At 37.9% G+C, this 17,273-nt stretch overlaps 1 protein-coding gene across 3 annotated transcripts in view; it reads left to right on the forward strand.

The window, feature by feature from the left end:
• Positions 1 to 17,273, forward strand: part of Lgr5 (leucine rich repeat containing G protein-coupled receptor 5) — a 122,008-nt gene that overhangs the window by 39,948 nt on the left and 64,787 nt on the right. For all 3 annotated transcript variants that reach the window (XM_076853113.1, XM_076853114.1, XM_076853115.1), the window contains exon 2: positions 14,559 to 14,630. In XM_076853113.1, coding sequence (XP_076709228.1) covers positions 14,559 to 14,630 — 72 coding nt within the window. The remainder of the gene's footprint in view (positions 1 to 14,558; positions 14,631 to 17,273) is intronic.

Genomic DNA, 17,273 nt, shown 5'->3' on the forward strand with positions numbered 1-17,273 from the left:
TCTGTTATCAGTTTTTCCTTTCATCATATGATAGCTAGATAACAACATTCAGGCTCCAATCTGTAGGTGACAGGCAGCCAACAAAACCATTTTGAACCCATGGAATGAGGGCAGATGATACAGATCAGATCTGCCTTTTTCAGAATTTTTGTGTTTGCTTTGGGAAAGATTGTCCTGCTATCATGGAGGGTTCCCATGGTTGCACTGTGAACTGCAAGGTGTTTGTATTTTTGGTTATTGCGCAGGGTAGGAAACCTGTGCAATAACCAAAAGATGAAGGGAATTTCTGCCTGAATAAAATAAAATAAACCTAATTCTTTTAATGAACACTTCTGGAAGGTTTTCTTTGAAAAGTTGTGCTGGGAGTCTTTTCTATGTAATTATTATGGAGCCATTAGGTACAGTCACAGCCCCAAAATTATTTAACAGAGACTCAATGACACAGCCCCAGAGTCACTCCCTGGATCAAATGTATACCGTATCTTTATGGCCTTATCTATATCTTTATGACTTTTTTCTCTGCTTTTTATTTTATATTTTCATTATCCAATTATAAAGTAATAAAATTATCTGCTAAAAAGATTTGTGGTATAAAAGGTGAATAAGGAGGAGAGGTCCTTCTAAATTCCCTCTTTTGAAGAAAAAAATGTCATTAGAAACTTAATTTTTCTGTCCTTGAAAAGAAAACTAATAGTGTCCTGTGTGTTATTCACACATACTAGTTCCATGATTCTCAACCAGGTGTAACTTGACCCCAGAGGACATTTATTTGACAATGTCTGTGAACTAGTTTACTAGGACTACTGTAACCAAGTTCCACAGACTGGGTAGCATTGACAACAGACATGAACTTCACCATGGAAGATGGAGGCTTCTAGAGGCTGGAAGTACCAGATCAGGGTATCCACAGGGTTAGCTTCTTCTGAGGTCCCTCTCCCTGGAGGTAGATGGCTATCCCTCTGTACCTGTGTATGTACATTTTCACTTCTCATGAAGATAACAGCCATATTGGATTAGAGCCCACGTAATTACCTCATTTTAACCTAATCACTTTTTAAAGACTCATCTCCAAATACATCACTTTCCGCGTTACTGGGGACTAAAATGTCAACATGCAAATTTCAAAGGCAGACAATTCATCCCATGGAAGTTTAGACAAGTTCTTGCTTACCACAACTGGAGAGAAGGCCACAGACATCTAGAGCCAGGAATGCTGCTAAGCGCATTTGCAGTGCGTGGGGTGCCCACAGGTTGAGGAATGCTCCCCTAGCTCCGAAGTCACCTGTTTCAACTTTCTTCTAAACTTAAGGAAAAACAAAATATATTAAATTTAAGTGAACATTAGGATTGTGAATCATAGCACAAGCTTAGAAATCTGCCAATATCCATGTTTAAACATTATACACAGAAACCATTTTTCTTACACCAAGTTTCAAAACAGCTTCTTGGGAACATAGTGTCAGTTAGGTTCTGACGTTATCATACCCCGCAAGACAAATGTGTAAGAATTTGTGGGCATAAAAGTATTTCCATTTGTCTAGAAATTTATAGACAAAATTCATAGACATGTTATCTATAGATGTTATTTGTAGGTGCAATTTATAAATTTCTCGACAAATGAATGGAGTTATTCTTATAAGAAGAAAAGGAAGCATTATGTAAAATATTGATTCCTTTATCCTCACAGAAAAAATTGGGATAATTCTGTATGGACCAGGGAGAGGGGGAGAATAAAGGCAGAGGGCAGGGAAGACCATTAAGAGCCTGTGGAAACTGCTTGCCCTTCCCTCTCAGACAAGCCAGAAGCTCAAGATTCCAACCAGAATTCCAGAGCCTGGGACTAGGAGGTGAATCAGGAACTGCAGACAAGGAGTCAAGAAGAATCCAGAAAATGATGCCTGAGGCTAAGTGGAAGCAGAGTAGATGGTCCAGGAAAGTGGTCCGAACAAGGACTCACTCCAAGGGGCTGGCAGAGAGGTCAGAGCCATTACAGACGCCACAAGATGTCAATAGGTTCAGACATGAGGAAAGGAGGTACCTCCTTACATTTGTGGAGTTTTTTTAAGAACAAAAAGATTAAAAAAAAATATGAATTTGCGTTATAGCCCCCCAAAATGGAAATTAGATCATTCCAGAGCACATGTAGCAGCAAAAAAGCAATCCCTCCCCCAGACACCCCACTCCCAACCCCTCTTTGGAACCAGAAAGACTGGGCTCAGGCCCACACTCTATCACTAACTGTTTTCCTATCACCTTAGGAAAACTACTCTAGTTCTGCATGCTTCTGTTTCTTCATCTATAGAATGGGTCACTGTCTGGACTTATTAATTAATTAGATTAGGGGTGTGTGTGTGTGTGTGTGTGTGTGTGTGTGTGTATGTGTGCATGTAAAGTGCTTGACACAAGTAATGTTATCTATTATTATTCTGGAAACAGTTCAGAAATATAATCAGTAAGACTGATGAGAGTGAGGATAAATAATAGGATGATGTGAAAAAAAGAAACTGAGTTTTCCAGTTTGGTTAACTAAAAGAGAATGGAAATGTGTTTATCAAGAGGAGGAGACACAAAGAGAAAAGTGGTTTGGAGAAAAAAAGAAAATAATGAAAAAAAATGTGTTGGATTTTAAGTAACTTATCAGTTAATCACATGACGTTCAGAAAGCTATTCAAAGAAAGGTCTATAGCTCAGGTATAAGGTCAATGCCAGAGACTTTCACGATGTTGATTCCATGCGGTCAGATGAAACTGCACAGGAGAAAATGTATATGGAGGAAACAGAGAAAGGTAAAAGAGATGGAACTTCAGGGTATTCCAAGATGCTTAAGCTTTTTTGATGATGTTGATGATTGGACAATCCTTTAGAGTTTATAAAGCACTGTAGTCTCTTGGAGCAGGGCAGGGAATCGGTTGTCCTTGGGAGCTTCTGAGATATATAGAACTATTACACTAAATGATTGAACACAACTTTTTATTTGATTCTGTTATTACTGTTATTTGGCTTTTAAAATCTGCTTTCTCATGTCATTACAAGACTTGTTGAGTGTGCCTACCATTAGTAATTTGTTGCTATGGGTTTAAAAGCAACACAAACAAACAAATAACAAGATTAAACTTCCCTTCTAATTAGGGCCTTTTCCTCTGAGAAAAGCACATGAATGTTGTTACTGACTTTGTAGGCCTCTGGTTCTGGCTGTTCAGAAAGTGTTTAGTTTGCTCTCCTTGTTCTTGATTTGGTTTGGTTTAGTTTGGTTTGGTTACATGCTTACTTGGCTCTCTATTTTGGAGATGGAAATCTCAGAACATGAGGTTCCTAGAAAAGTAATCTACCCACAAACAAGAACATGTACCTTTTTTCTTATTATTGGTATAAATAAAGCAGACGAATACTCATTTGCTATTTCTACCTATTAAGATTAGAATGATAATATAAATTTTTTCAAATGAGCTTTGGTTTAAGACTATCTTTTTCCTGTAATCCCAGTGGCTTGGGAGGCTGAGACAGGAGGAACATGCGTTCAAAGCCAGCCTCAGCAATGGTGAGGTGCTAAGCAACTCAGTGTGACCCTGTCTCTAAATAAAATACAAAATAGGGCTAGGGATGAGACTCAGTGGTTGAGTGACCCTGAGTTCAATACCCCCCACACACAAAAAAAGACTATCTTTTTAAAATTTCCACTAAAAAAAATTAGTGTTGCCATTTAATAAGGTACCAGTAGAACATAAGCCAGCTGCCTCTAACCACATTTTAATTATCTTTTAATTTTAACAATATTTTTTCAAGATAATTATAAATATCAAAAGTTGGCATGACTCTACCTTTGATATATCAGCAGCACAGACAAAAGCTGAGATTCTGTGATATTATAAAAATTATGATAGCAAAAAAAATAGTGCTTATAATGTTCCAGGTAGTATTTTAGGTGCTGTACATGTAGTTGCTCAATTATTTCTCACAACAATTTTATGAAATAGACGCTATCATCATCTCCATTTCACAGAGGACACAGATGAAGAACTGACGTACAAAGACATTAAATAACTTGCTCAAGTTTATTCAGCTCAGAAAGGCAAAGCCAAGACTTGAAGGCAAAATTATTTCAATATCAATTCTTTCTAAGAAGACCTTTGAATCCCCAAGAGGAGTATTAGAAGATTAAAGGTTACTAGCCTTTTCATTACACATCAGGGTATAGTTTCACTTATAATAAGTATACCTTATTTCTAATTTGAAGGTCATCAAATAAGATAAAATGTTTTGCTAGCATTTTGCAAACAAGCATATCTTGAAGGGCAAAAGTCATAAATAGTTACTCAATTATTAGATTATTATAAGTGAGGAAATTTAAATTAAAATCACAAGAATACACTATTGTAGACCTGTCAAAATGGTTAAAATTTTAAAAAGAAATAATACTTATTTTGGTGACTATTAATGAAAACATTTAGATATGAAACATTTAGTATTGTCATATACAACTTCATGGAAATATAAATCAATCTAACCACTTCAGAAAAGTATTTGGTAGTATCTATTTGAACTGAGCATAGGGCTAGAGTTATAGCTCAGTGGTAGAGCACTTGCCTGGCACGTGTGAGGCACTGCGTTCAATTCTCAGCATCACATATAAGTAAATAAATAAAATAAAGGTCCATTGATAACTAAAAATATATATATTTTAAAAACCAAGCACATACATATATCACGACCCATTCCTAGCATTTCTCTAACAAAGGCACACATGTATGTTCAACAAAAGACATGTTTAAGAATGTTTATAGCAGCAGTGTTTATAATAGCACAAACTAAAAGCAACCCAAAGGCCCTGCAACAGTAGAGTGGATAAATGCAGTGTGGTATAATAATAAAATGAAATATATTGCATTGAAAAGAAGCTATTATGTAATAAACATAACAAATGAAGAAGTTAGACAAACACAAAAACTATGCAAGACATGATTGCATTTATAGAAATACCAAAAATAAGCAAAACTAATGCAAAGTCTTAGAAGTCATGAGATGGTTGCTCTTGGTGGGAATTAGTGAGTTGAAAGGAACATGAGCAGGTTTCTGGGGTAATAGCATCGTTCTGTCTTGATTGCACTGATTTATGAAGTGTGCTCATACTGTGAAAATTCATTGGACTAGACACTTAGGATTTATGAATTTCACTTCAATAGAAGTATTTTTAAAGGATGCATTGTTTTGGAGTTAAAAACAATGGCATGAGGAAAGTACCTGAAAATATCATTATTCATCTTATAAAATGATACCTTTTCTTTTGAAATTCACAAGAGGGTTTTTCTCTAGAAGCATATTTGAAAAATTCTGAAATGACTTCAGCCTGGATCCATTGTTTAAAAAAAAATCCAGCAGAGAGCTAAATGCTGTTGGATCTCCCAACACAAATTTTAAAATCATCATTCTTCGGAGATGATAGGAACTGCACTGTGCTGCTAAAGAGGAAAATGTCTGTCTTTGTAGAAGAAATTAAAAAAGGAACCTCACCTTTTGTTTTTGCTATGTTCTTACTATTAGGAAGAACCTCCTTGTTTATCAATTCACATACCGAGCCCCAAATATAGACAGTAGCATGGCTAGATTTTAAGATGGTGGACTGAATGCATACTGCAGTCATCCCCCTCCCCCACAACAAATTCATAGAAATTATAGAAAGGGGCATGGGAGCAGAAAGGGACTTTTCAATGAATGAGAATCTTTGAGGAATCTCTGGGACAGAAAGCAAATAGTATCAGCTGGAAAGGGAAACCTGATTATAGGCAAGAAATCATTGTGGAAGGTAGGCAACCCAAAGAGGGTGTTCTCCCAAGTGTTTTATGCCAGAAATTTTCTATAGCTTATATTCTTAGAAGCAGCACAGTCATTTGACGAGAAACATGGTTTTTAAAAAGACAGATTGGGTAAGATTTTCTCTTTAGTCATAGGAAGTCTGCAATAGAAGAGGACTCAACTCAATACAAGTGACTCCTATTTGCAAGAGTCTTCTAAGAATCAAAGTACTGTGATGACACAGGCATGGTGGTACACACTTGTAATCCCAGTGACTTGGGAGGCTGTGGCAGGAGTTGTTCAAAGCCAGCCTCAGCAAAGGAAGGTGCTAAACAACTCAGTGAGACCCTGTCTCTAAATAAAATACAAAATAGAGCTGAGGATGTGGCTCAGTGGTCAAGTGTCCCTGAGTTTAATTCCCGGTACACCCCTCCCCCCAAAAAAGGTACTATGATGGAAGAAAATATGGCCACTGAGCTATTGGGAAAAATAGTCACATAGACATATTTCTGTATAATGTCATTAAATGTGTGGGTGGTACGGGAGGCGAGTGAACAAATCATTTCTGCTACAAGTTTTAGGGTTCAGGGAAGGCATTCTGGAGAAGATGATACCTGACCTGAGTTAAAAGATGAAATAGAATTGATATTCCAGGTGGGTAGAGTTGGTATGCCCCAGATAAAGCTTGTGTGCAATGCTAATAAATGTAGGCTCCATTTGGAAGGCTAAGGGATATATCCAAGTGTCTTAAGTTGGGTAGTGACTTGGTTGGTTCTATACATTTTGATAAATTTCTCTAGGTAGGCCTAAAGAGTCAAGCCTGGAAGCAAGCAGTCACAGTTAGGAGGCAATTCCAGATGGAGCTGGTGGGGGCCTTCATAGTAAGAAAAAAGAAAAAAAAAAGGATATAGGAGGATGAAAGAGAGGAACAGGACTTGGGTAGCTGCCAAGCTTTGGGCTTTGTTGACAGAAAGATGGTAGTGGCATTAACTAGAAACTGGATCTACAGAAAAAGAAACACATTTGGAGTAGAAAATGATTATTTCCATTTTGGTCATGGTACATTCCTGTAAGATTGCTAGTGGACATATCCAAAAGGAAATTGGATATATAATTCTGAAATTTAGGAGAAATATGGATTGGGGGGGGGGATTACGGACATATGAGTGATATTTAAACCCTTAAGAGTAAGTAATAGCCTCCAAGGAAAAAGGGTAGGGATTGTAGAATATTAGGCCAAGGGCAGAACTCCAGAGAACACTGACATTTACAGGGCAGATAGGAGAAAATTCCACAGAGGAGTTCATAAAGTATAAGTTTGGGGAAATATAGAAAGAATCCTGATAGTGGTGACTTGGAAACCAATAGAATTTAGAGTTAAAAAAAAAAAATCAGGTCTAATGCAAGAAAGAAAGCCAGTGAGCCAGGTGTTCATTAGACAATATGGAGGTTGGAGATTGCCATTTCTTGGGAGAGCAGTTTCAACATGGTGTCAGGGATAGAAACCTGTGCACTGTGGGCTGAGTGGGAATGAGAAGTACAAACTGAAAATGACAACTCCAAAGGGAAGGAGAAAATTGGGTCACAGCTAAAAGGAGACACGAGATCAAAAGATTCCCTTTTCTTTTTGCATTAGTAGTAGAAAAGGCTGAACCATGTGTATAAAGGAAAGAAGTTAAAAATATAGGAAATCAGAATGATTCATGGTGTGTCTTATTCCAACTGCTAGAACAATTAGCATAAACTGAGTGGCTTAAATAATAAACATTTATTTCTCCCAGTTCTGGAGACTGGGAATTCCAAGATCAAGGTGCCAGCAGATCCAGTGGGTGGTGAGTCTGCTTTCTGGTTTTTCAGATAGCCATCTTCTCATTGCTTCCTCCCACAGCAGGCAGCAGAGGTCTCTCATGTCTGTTCTTACGAGGACATTAATCCCATCATGAGGTCTCCACCTTTATGACCTAATTACCTCCCAAGTGTCCCATCTCCAAACACCACCACTGTGGGGATTAGGAGTTTAACATATGTATTTAGGGGAACACAAACATTCAATTCATAGCATGGAGAAATGTGCTGTAGCATACTATAGGGTATAGGACCCCTGGGGAAGGCTGAGCAAGGAGAAAAGTATGGGTTTAGTAAGCATGGGACAAAGGAGAATAAGAATTTGGCCTATTTCATCTTTGGTGGTCCAAAGAATCCTAGTTATTTCCATGAAGTAAGAGGAAAGGTGTCCCGAGGGCATGATGGGAGCAGTTGTTGATTAAGAAGTTGGAGGCAACTAGTAAAGATTGGCAACAGTTCCCATGGGAGTAAGTTGAGCAATAACAAATAACAGGATTGTGCAGCAGTGTTGAGAGCCCACAAAGACATGAATTTATAGTTGCTAATCTGCACATTTCTGAGTTTTTCTTTTCTAGTAGCACTCAGTACCCCGGACTAGTAACAGAGAAAATGAATTATGTGTTTTTCCTGAGCTACAGTTTTGCCAGAAGAGTGAAACAAAAGATGAGGGGTAGGGAGGTCAGAGTGTTGGTGAGACAGTGATCCAGATGATCAACGTGTGATCGAAGCTGAAGTGTTAGGCTGAGAAGTTTCAAAGAACTTTGACACTGAAAGTATCCAAGAAACAGCAGTTGAAACAGAGAAGAGTTAAACTGGAAAGATAGGAGCTTGTGTCAGAAACACAGGGATCTGTTGAACTAGATCTTGGGATGTGGAGGCAGGTCATGGGGAAGCACCAATTTTGAAATAAGAGAGGCTAATGCATTCCAGGGAAAGAGAATTACACATGTGAAGACAGATACAGAGGGAAACAGCAAGAATTTCCACGTAACTGGACCACACACGCATGGAGCAAAGTTGCATAAGAACAAGTCGGAAACATACGTTAAGCCAGTTTCTGAGCTGCCTAAGGTGTCTGGGCAACATTTCTTTGAACGGGCCAGGAACCATCAGAAGTTCTCAGACAGGGGTGTAAGGGCTGTCCTGTTTGGCTTCAGTGGGGCAGGTTGTGTCTGCACAGAGGCTCCTCCACAGGGGTTGAATTCTAGGCAAAGTTTTGTTTGCCAAGCCATTCACCTTGCTCTGCAAGTGCTTCAAGCAGGGGAAGAAGACCCCTTCTGTAACTCTTCACAGCCTCCCTGTCTCTGGAGGGGGAGCCCTCTTCCAAGTCATCTACTCAGCCAATCATGTTTCCATTGGCTAGCAGAGGCTCTGAGTAGACTGATGACCAAATGGACTGACTGATCCCAGTGACTTCTCTAGCCACCATGTAGAAGATGACCTAGAATGAGGAGACCCAGCAATCGTGGAGAGAAGGACAGCTTGACAAGAATCTGACCTAAAAGCAGCCAAGAAGAGGGCCAGATCCGTAAGGAAGCAAGCTCTGTGGGAAAATTAACACTGGGTGGCTCCTGGATGTAGGAATGATTGGGCAAGGAAAGAGTTGAACATGATTCAGATTTTCTGTTCACTGAACTCCTAGAATAGAACCTTGTTATAATTAATGCACAATTATTATTTGTCAAATGAAAAAAAATAGAGCTGGAAGTAACAAAAACATTTTCAAGGGAATGATATGCTCTGCTGGGTTGGATCTCATAGAAAATCACAGGAAATGGTGCCTTCAATCATCTTCATCCTCTGAAATGTTGGATGAGTTCAGAGAGCTCACCTAGAAATGACCTCCCATGCAATGGTTGTCAGCCTTGGCTGAAAGTTCAAATCACCTGAGAAGCTTTTAAAATTCTCAGCACCCACATTGGATGAATGAACTCAGAGACTGAAGGAATGAGACCCAGGCATAGGATGTTTTCAAAGTTCCCAGGATGATTCCAGTTTATTGCTCACTGTCCCTCTGGAACTTTGCAACCCCTGCTCCAGATTCCTAGATGTGATCATGGATATAGCATGGATAAAAACTGGGTCAGAGATGGGGTAACAAGGTTTAACCTACTTCACCATATTATTCCCAATTGAATCTTCCACCCCCATTCTGTTTGCAATAACCAATTTTTCAAAATTAATTCCTTCCAGGCCTGGTGGTACACATCTGTAATCTCAACAGCTTTGGAGGTTGAGGAAAGGAGGTTCAAGAGTTTGAGACCAACCTAGGCAACTTAGCAAGACCTTATATCAAAATAAAAATAAAAAGGGCTAGGTGTATGGCTCAGTGGTAGAGGACTTCTGGGTTCAATCCCCAGTAAAACACACACACACACACACACACACACACTCACAGATTCTTATATCTTAGCAAAAAATGAAAAATTTCAAGAAATCTATTATGTAGCTTCACTAATTTTAAGAAACTGAATCATAAGCAAAACCTGGTGAAAATAGGAACATTTTAAAAGACTAACTTAAAGAATAAAGAATGCACAGGCATGATAGTTATTTTAAGACCCTTCATTTGCTTCTAAGTTTATATATGTGCCAAGGGTCAAAAGCACCAAATAAAAGGAAAATAAAAAGGTTTTAAATAATTTAAGGACCAGAATAAGAACACAGTAGACCCTCCTATCCTTAGGGGATAGGACCCTCAGTGGGTGCCTGAAATTTTAGAGAGTACCAAACCTGTTTGTATATATATACACATATATATGTAAATTCATAAATTAGGCACAGTAAGAGATTAAAAATAACTAGTAATAAGGTAAAACAATCATAACAATATATTATATATATTTTTAGTTGTTGATGAACCTTTATTTTTTATTCATTTATTTATATGTGGTGCTGAAAATTGAACCCAGTGTCTCACACATGTGAGGCAAACACTCTTTCACTGAGCCACAACCCCAGCCCAATTATAACAATATATTATAATAAAAGTTATGTGAAGTGATATCTCTTTCAGGGTATCTTATACTATATATACTAAAGGGAGGGTAGAGTATACCGTGTGAAAACAGCAAACAAAGGAACAACTCACATCCCAAGTGGTAGAGAGCAGGATGGCACAGATTTCATCATGCTATTCAGAACAGTATGCAATTTAAAACTTACAAATCATTTATTTCTGGAATTTCTTATTTAATATTTTTGGACTGCAGATGACTGCAGGTAACTAAAACTGTTACCTGTGTAAAGTGAATAAGGAGGTTGGGTGGGTGGCGGCTACTGTATTTTATAAAGAGTAGAAAAGTTGTTAGGAAAAAAGAAAAAAAAATCTAAGACCAGTAGAAACTAGGTAGGTCCTGGCCCTGGGGCTTCCCCACTGCATACTGCACTGTGACATAGAAGCCACCTAATCTTTCTGAGGCTCACTTTACTCCTCTGTGATGAGCATCCTTACCCCAGTGATGCCAGTCCTCGTTATCAGCTGGACATACTCTGATTCTGTTATTTTTAACACAGAGTTGAACAGGTTAGAAGTAACATAAGCCTTGACTTTCTTGACATGAAAGCAAGAAGAGCATTACTAATTAAAGTGTAGTTTAAGAACTCATCCTGGACCATGGCTGTTTCTTACCAATCCACAACAGATAATAATCTGAGAATCACGGTTTAGAAATTTGCATAGTAATTTAACAATCTCTGTTGAATCACATGATAAAGTATTGAAGCTTTTTTTTTTTTTTTCCATGTCTTTGGGTGTCTATCTCATACTAGGGATTGAACCTAGGGTAGAGCATGCTAAATGCTCTACTACTAAGCTACATCCCAGTCCTCTTTTTTTATTTGTTTGTTTTTTTGTTTTGAGACAGTCTCACTAAATTGTCCAGATTGGCCTTGAGCTTGTGATCCTCCACATCAGCATCCCAAATTCCTGAGATTACAAATGTGCACCACCACACTCAGCTATCTTTGTATTTTGATTTCACATTTTTAGTAATCAGGTTTTACTATATTTTATAAAATGTATGCTCATAACTTAAAAAATTATAAAAATTAGTCTTTCTCCAGAACTGGAGGAACAAGATTGCCTTTAGCATCAGTGCCAATGTGCATTCAGAAAGGAAAGAGTAATTGATTTTTGCCTTGCACATTTTGAGTTTAATTTTAAAGGCCCATTTCATTTGATCTTAGGTTGTTCTAATTGACAGTTATTTTCTGCTATAAGTTTTTATAAACTGTTAGATGCTTTTTAAAAGAAAACAGCATGTATTAGAATCAGGAGATAAAGAGTTGATTACAGTGATGTTAGCTCATCTCCTAAGAGAAGTGACAGTATAATATGCCAGGGAACACAAAGAAGTAATTAATTCTTCCTGGGGAAGGTAGGTACTTTCCTTTATAAGAAGAGAATTAAGACACTCTTTTCTGAGTGGGAATAGCTAATCACAGGGTTTCAAACCGTTAGCATAGGGACACCCTTATTTAAATACAAGGAAGCCTACAGAGTAAGTTAATTTCCCCAAGATCATGAAACTAGCAAACAGGAGACCAGGATTCAAACTGAGACATGATTCTCAGGTTTGCCTACATTCTGTGCAGCCCTGGGCTCCTCCACCATAGAAGCTGTTTCAGGGAGGACCACAGACTGAATGCTTTCAGAAACTTCCCTTCAGAAAGCTGAAATGATGAAATAGGGCAACAAATATTTTTAAAATATGTAGTGCTTATGAACCTTCTCAATATGTAAATACCCCTGGTTCTATTTGGAGATTTCTGCACATAGACAAGATCAATATTTGTCCCAAGCTGATTTGCACATCACAGAGAAAAATATAAGAGAAAATAATCAGTGTTGTTCATACTAGCCGACTTAATGTAGAGGCTCGTTTGATCTTGATTACTAATAAATATTTCCAAAAGCAAACATCCTAGGTCTTTTAGAAGTGGGACAACCCTTTAAAATAAGAGAATAACCTTGAGAATTATCAAGTCTTTGCAGAGATGATATAGTCACAGAGAAAAATCCAGAAACTGCATCAATCAGTTAAAACATGGCTATTTAGTGAAATAAGCAACAATGCTATTTCAGAGAAATATTTGCACACACAAAAAAATTGAAGTTAGGGGGCTGGGGATGTGGCTCAAGTGGTAGCGCGCTCGCCTGGCGTGCGTGCGGCCCGGGTTCGATTCTCAGCACCACATACAAACAAAGATGTTGTGTCCGCCGATAACTAAAAAATAAATATTAAAAATTCTCTCTCTCTCTCTCTCTCTCTCTCTCTCTCTCTCCTCTCTCACTGTCTCTTTAAAAAAATAAATAAATAAAGTTATAAAAAAAAAATTGAAGTTGGTAATTATTTGGCTGTTATCTAGACAATGCCAGAAAAATCCAGATTTTTAAAAATATGGGCAATATAGATTTTTTCTATATCTATGTCATTGTCTAGTTTTAACTTGAGAATATGGCATTTATTTGACTTCGTTATTATACACTAATGGGTATTAAAATCAACAGTAATTCTGATTTGGTTTTGTGAAGTTGTTTTTCCACCCTCTAAAACATTCAACAACACATTTTATCCTCCTGGCACATGCTTGCCACCTTTTAAAAACAGAGAGTAAATGAGCCCTCCGTGCTAAGAATCACTGATATCAAGTTAATATTTGATAAAGGAACCAAGCTTTCGATACCAAAATCAGCTGGGCAGGTACAATGGTGTGTTCATTTTACTAACAGAAATGATTCAGATTAAAAAGAAGCACATTGTCTTCTCTGACCATCAGCTGGTATGGACTGCACTGAATTTTTTCTCTTGCATTTTTCTGTGTGGTATGCAAATCAGTTTGGGACAGATATTGATCTTGTAAACCAGGGGCATTTACATAATGGGACAATACATAAGCATTTTACATTCTTTTAATATTTGTTGCCCTGTTTCAGAGTTTTGGGTGCCTGAAGTGAAGCATCTATAAGCATGCAGATGAATGTTAAGAGTGGAGGTGTGTCTGAGATTGTTACAGTAGTAGTTCTGAATCTCCAGGTTGGAGCAACAAGTCATTTCTTAAGTGAACTTGTAGCTGCCTATGAGAAGTCTGGGTTGGTCTTGATTGGAATCTGCCCAGCTGTCAGTGTTCTGGCTTCTGAGATACAGATGGCATACACCAGTGATGCATAGGATATGTGAGAGACAGCAAGAAATAGAGAAATAAAAACACAATAAAATCTAATTACATGGAGTTTCGCTTAAAACAAAAATTGATTGAGTTCTGCCCAAAGTGGCTTGTTGTTTCCTGTGCCAGGAACTACTGTGCGGGCCCAGCAGGAAGTGTGCTACAGAGCAGGATCACCTTACAGCCTCGTTTTATGGTTCATTTCACTTATTTAATGCAATCTGAGAACCTGCAAAAGGAGCATGTTAGGAGGAGGGAATAGTCTTTTTGTCTTGTTTTGTTTTAAGTTTCTTTGAATCAAAACATTTGTTTTTGCAAGGTGCTTAAACTCCCAGAGAAACAGGACTTCTAGAGTTGCTGGATGGAGACATTTTTCTTTGTCACACAACGTAAAGCGAGACGCATAGTTGTGTCTAGAGTTGAGTCCTGTCTGTTTCCTTTGCTGTCCCTACCCATATCATCTTAAACATGAAGAGTTACCACCCAGCCCATGAATGGTCTAAATCATTTTGAAGTCTAAATCATTTTGAATTCCTCGTGAGCTCTTCCTAGAGTCTCCGATTTGACAGAGAGCCCATGATGTTGGTGGGAGGAGGAACGGGGTGGAGATTTCGGTTGGAAAATTGCAATTCATTTGTCAGGCAGAGGAATGAGTTCATTTCAACTGTGATGCTTGGAATCGTGTGAACTGAACAGCTGGATTTCCTTGTGACGGTATACACTGCTCCTCACACGCTGTCTGTCTTCCCCTCCAGAGACCTCAGTATGAACAACATCAGCCGACTGACCCCGGGTCCCCTGCACAGCCTCCGCTTCCTAGAGGAGCTGTAAGTATCAATGGAGTCCCGTTGCATCTAGTCCACCAGGGACACGTTCTTGTGTGTGCCTCTTGTACTTGCTGTGGGAACCAGATAACACAAGGCAGAGAAGCTGTCAGCACCAACAACTTTGGCACATGAGGAAACACTTAGTTGAGATGGGGGTAGGAAAAAAATTGCTTATGATTCTGGAAATCAACTTATAAAAGAGTTTACCATGAGGCTACAACTTTCTAAGGTGAGACTGAGCCAAACAAATTAAAATTTTAAAACAAAGGCTGTTTAAAAGAGCTGGATAGCTCTTTGGAAATAGTTAAGCAGCAGGATATTAAAAGTTTGAATACTGGTTCATGTTTATTAAAATAGCAAGTAAAGCTATAATCAAAACCAAAACCTGCTGCCTGGTTTCGGCTTGTGACTGGGAGAATTGAGTCCACATTGCATAGCACCAAAACCTCTTGTCCTAATCACTTTTAATTACTATTTCCCTACTTTTAAATTTAGCTTCCCTGGAGGCTTCAACAGAAAAACATGAAATCCATGGAGGACTTAAAGCTGGGCTCTCTTATATTCACTATTAAAAAATTAAAAATTTAAAAATAAAAAAGGAAGAAGCTAAAATTAGTTAATGATACACAGAGGAACCCTGATTAAGCCTAGTAATCACTTTCCAGAAGATGAAAAAGAACTCTATAAACCAAAAATCTGCGTTTCAATATTCATTTGATCCTCTTACCCTGTGGAGGGATGGAAGCGACACACCGCCAGTCCTCGGGAAGAGCGTTTGGCACCATCAGTTGAGGAAATCCTCTGACTGTTGATTAAAGGAATTGTTTAGGCAATGGCCCCTTTTGAAAATGCTTCCTTTATAAATCCTAAAGTCGGGGTCCAATTTGGGCGTAATTTAAATTGTTGATGTACCACACAATCCACCATGGAGATGGAAAGAATATCCCATCAGAACCAAATTGTGCTACATTGATCATCTCTTCAAGAGGGTGATATTCTCAGATTTCCCCCATGCAAGAGTTTTATCAATATTTCTTTTGGGGGACATTATATTTTTTTAAAATGCTATTGTTTTTACTACTAAAATCAATAGAAAATGACCAATTTCTTCTCGAGGGGCATGGTAGGGGATCTGAGACTGTGCAATTGTACAGCGAATTTTTAACATTCAGAGAATGGATATTCACTCTGAGTTCCTGGCTCCTCTTTTTCCCTATTCTTTTCTCTCAGGTCATTTCCCTTGCAAGGTGTGAACCTTCATAAAAGCTGAAGCCATGTGTGTCTTAGTCACTGCTGGCACCTAATCAATAATCAATACATTTTCATGAGTGGACTAATGAGAAAGTCAAACATGTAAAAGGAGCTTCTTACACATGTTAAAAGCATTAGTTAATATTTTAATGATTATTTTAAGTAAATTTCAAATGTCAGAATTTTTCTTAATTATTTCCTTCTCATTCTTTGACCTTACCACAACTAATAGTCCTGTTTGTTCCTCATTTCTAAGATATGCCTCCTTTCTTATCCTTTTCTCTTTAATTTCCTTCTAACATCCTATTGCAAAATAATTCCCTTCTCCCCCAACACACACCTCAACTTTAGAAAACAAACTGAATCCATAAATAATTCACTTTCCCAAGGACTTTGTTAACAGAGTTCCTTCCTCCATGACCCAACTCATTCAAAATAACTCCTCTGTCTTCATGAGTTGAATGCTAATTCTGTTCAGATGCCAGTTTTTCAAAAGGTAATTGGGAAAAATCATAAAAAGTAGGCTAGGAGATGAGGAAGGAGAAATACCATTTAAAAATTCTGTTTTTCTATATTGTCTTTTATTTCTGTCTCCAGAAACTTCATCAGATATCTTGACCATAGAACCATAAAATTTTAGAAACAAAGGGGACCCTTTAAAGACTATTTATTCCTTCTGTCCTAGAATTCCTTCTGCTGAGCTAGCTGACTTGCTGAATTTAAAATGAAGACTGCTTTTCTATATATACCTCTGAGCTGCATCTAAATGATGTTTTGAAGACATCACAATGGGTTTCATTGCAAGAAATGATAGTATTTAACCTGGAAAAATGATCAACTGTGCTTGGTTTACTTTTTTGTTCCCAAGGCTAAATTAGGGGATGAAGATTTTTATTTAAAAAAAAAAAAAAAAAAAACAAAAACCACTCCTTTAGCAGAGCATTTTGATTATTTATTATGTGGCTGATTTTCTCTATTAAACTTACCTCTGTTTAAGTCCATATTTTCTTTTTAGAACATAAGATCTTCAAAAATGATAATATAACAGCAATCATAGCTTACTCTGTTCCAGTGACTGCTCATAGTGCTTTATGCACATCATCCCACTGAATCCTCTTAACAACCCATGAAGGTAGAGATTATTATTCCCAGTTAATAGATAAGAAAACCAAAGTACAGAAAAAAGAAGGAACTTACCCAAGATAATGAAGTCGGTGTCACAGCTAAAATTCTGGCCTGGGTCAAGGCTGATTCACAGTGACTTTGAAAGCTGTGCTTAGACAAGGGAGGAAGAGTTTGATTTGTCCTGGTTCAGCTGTGCCTTGCTCTTTCCCAGTAGCACCTAATGCAGAAATTTATGTAGTCCAAATCTTTTCAGTGTCCGAGAGAATG

Source organism: Callospermophilus lateralis, chromosome 4 (genome assembly GCF_048772815.1).
Source record: "Callospermophilus lateralis isolate mCalLat2 chromosome 4, mCalLat2.hap1, whole genome shotgun sequence".
In the NCBI taxonomy this organism is placed as follows: Eukaryota; Metazoa; Chordata; class Mammalia; order Rodentia; family Sciuridae; genus Callospermophilus; species Callospermophilus lateralis.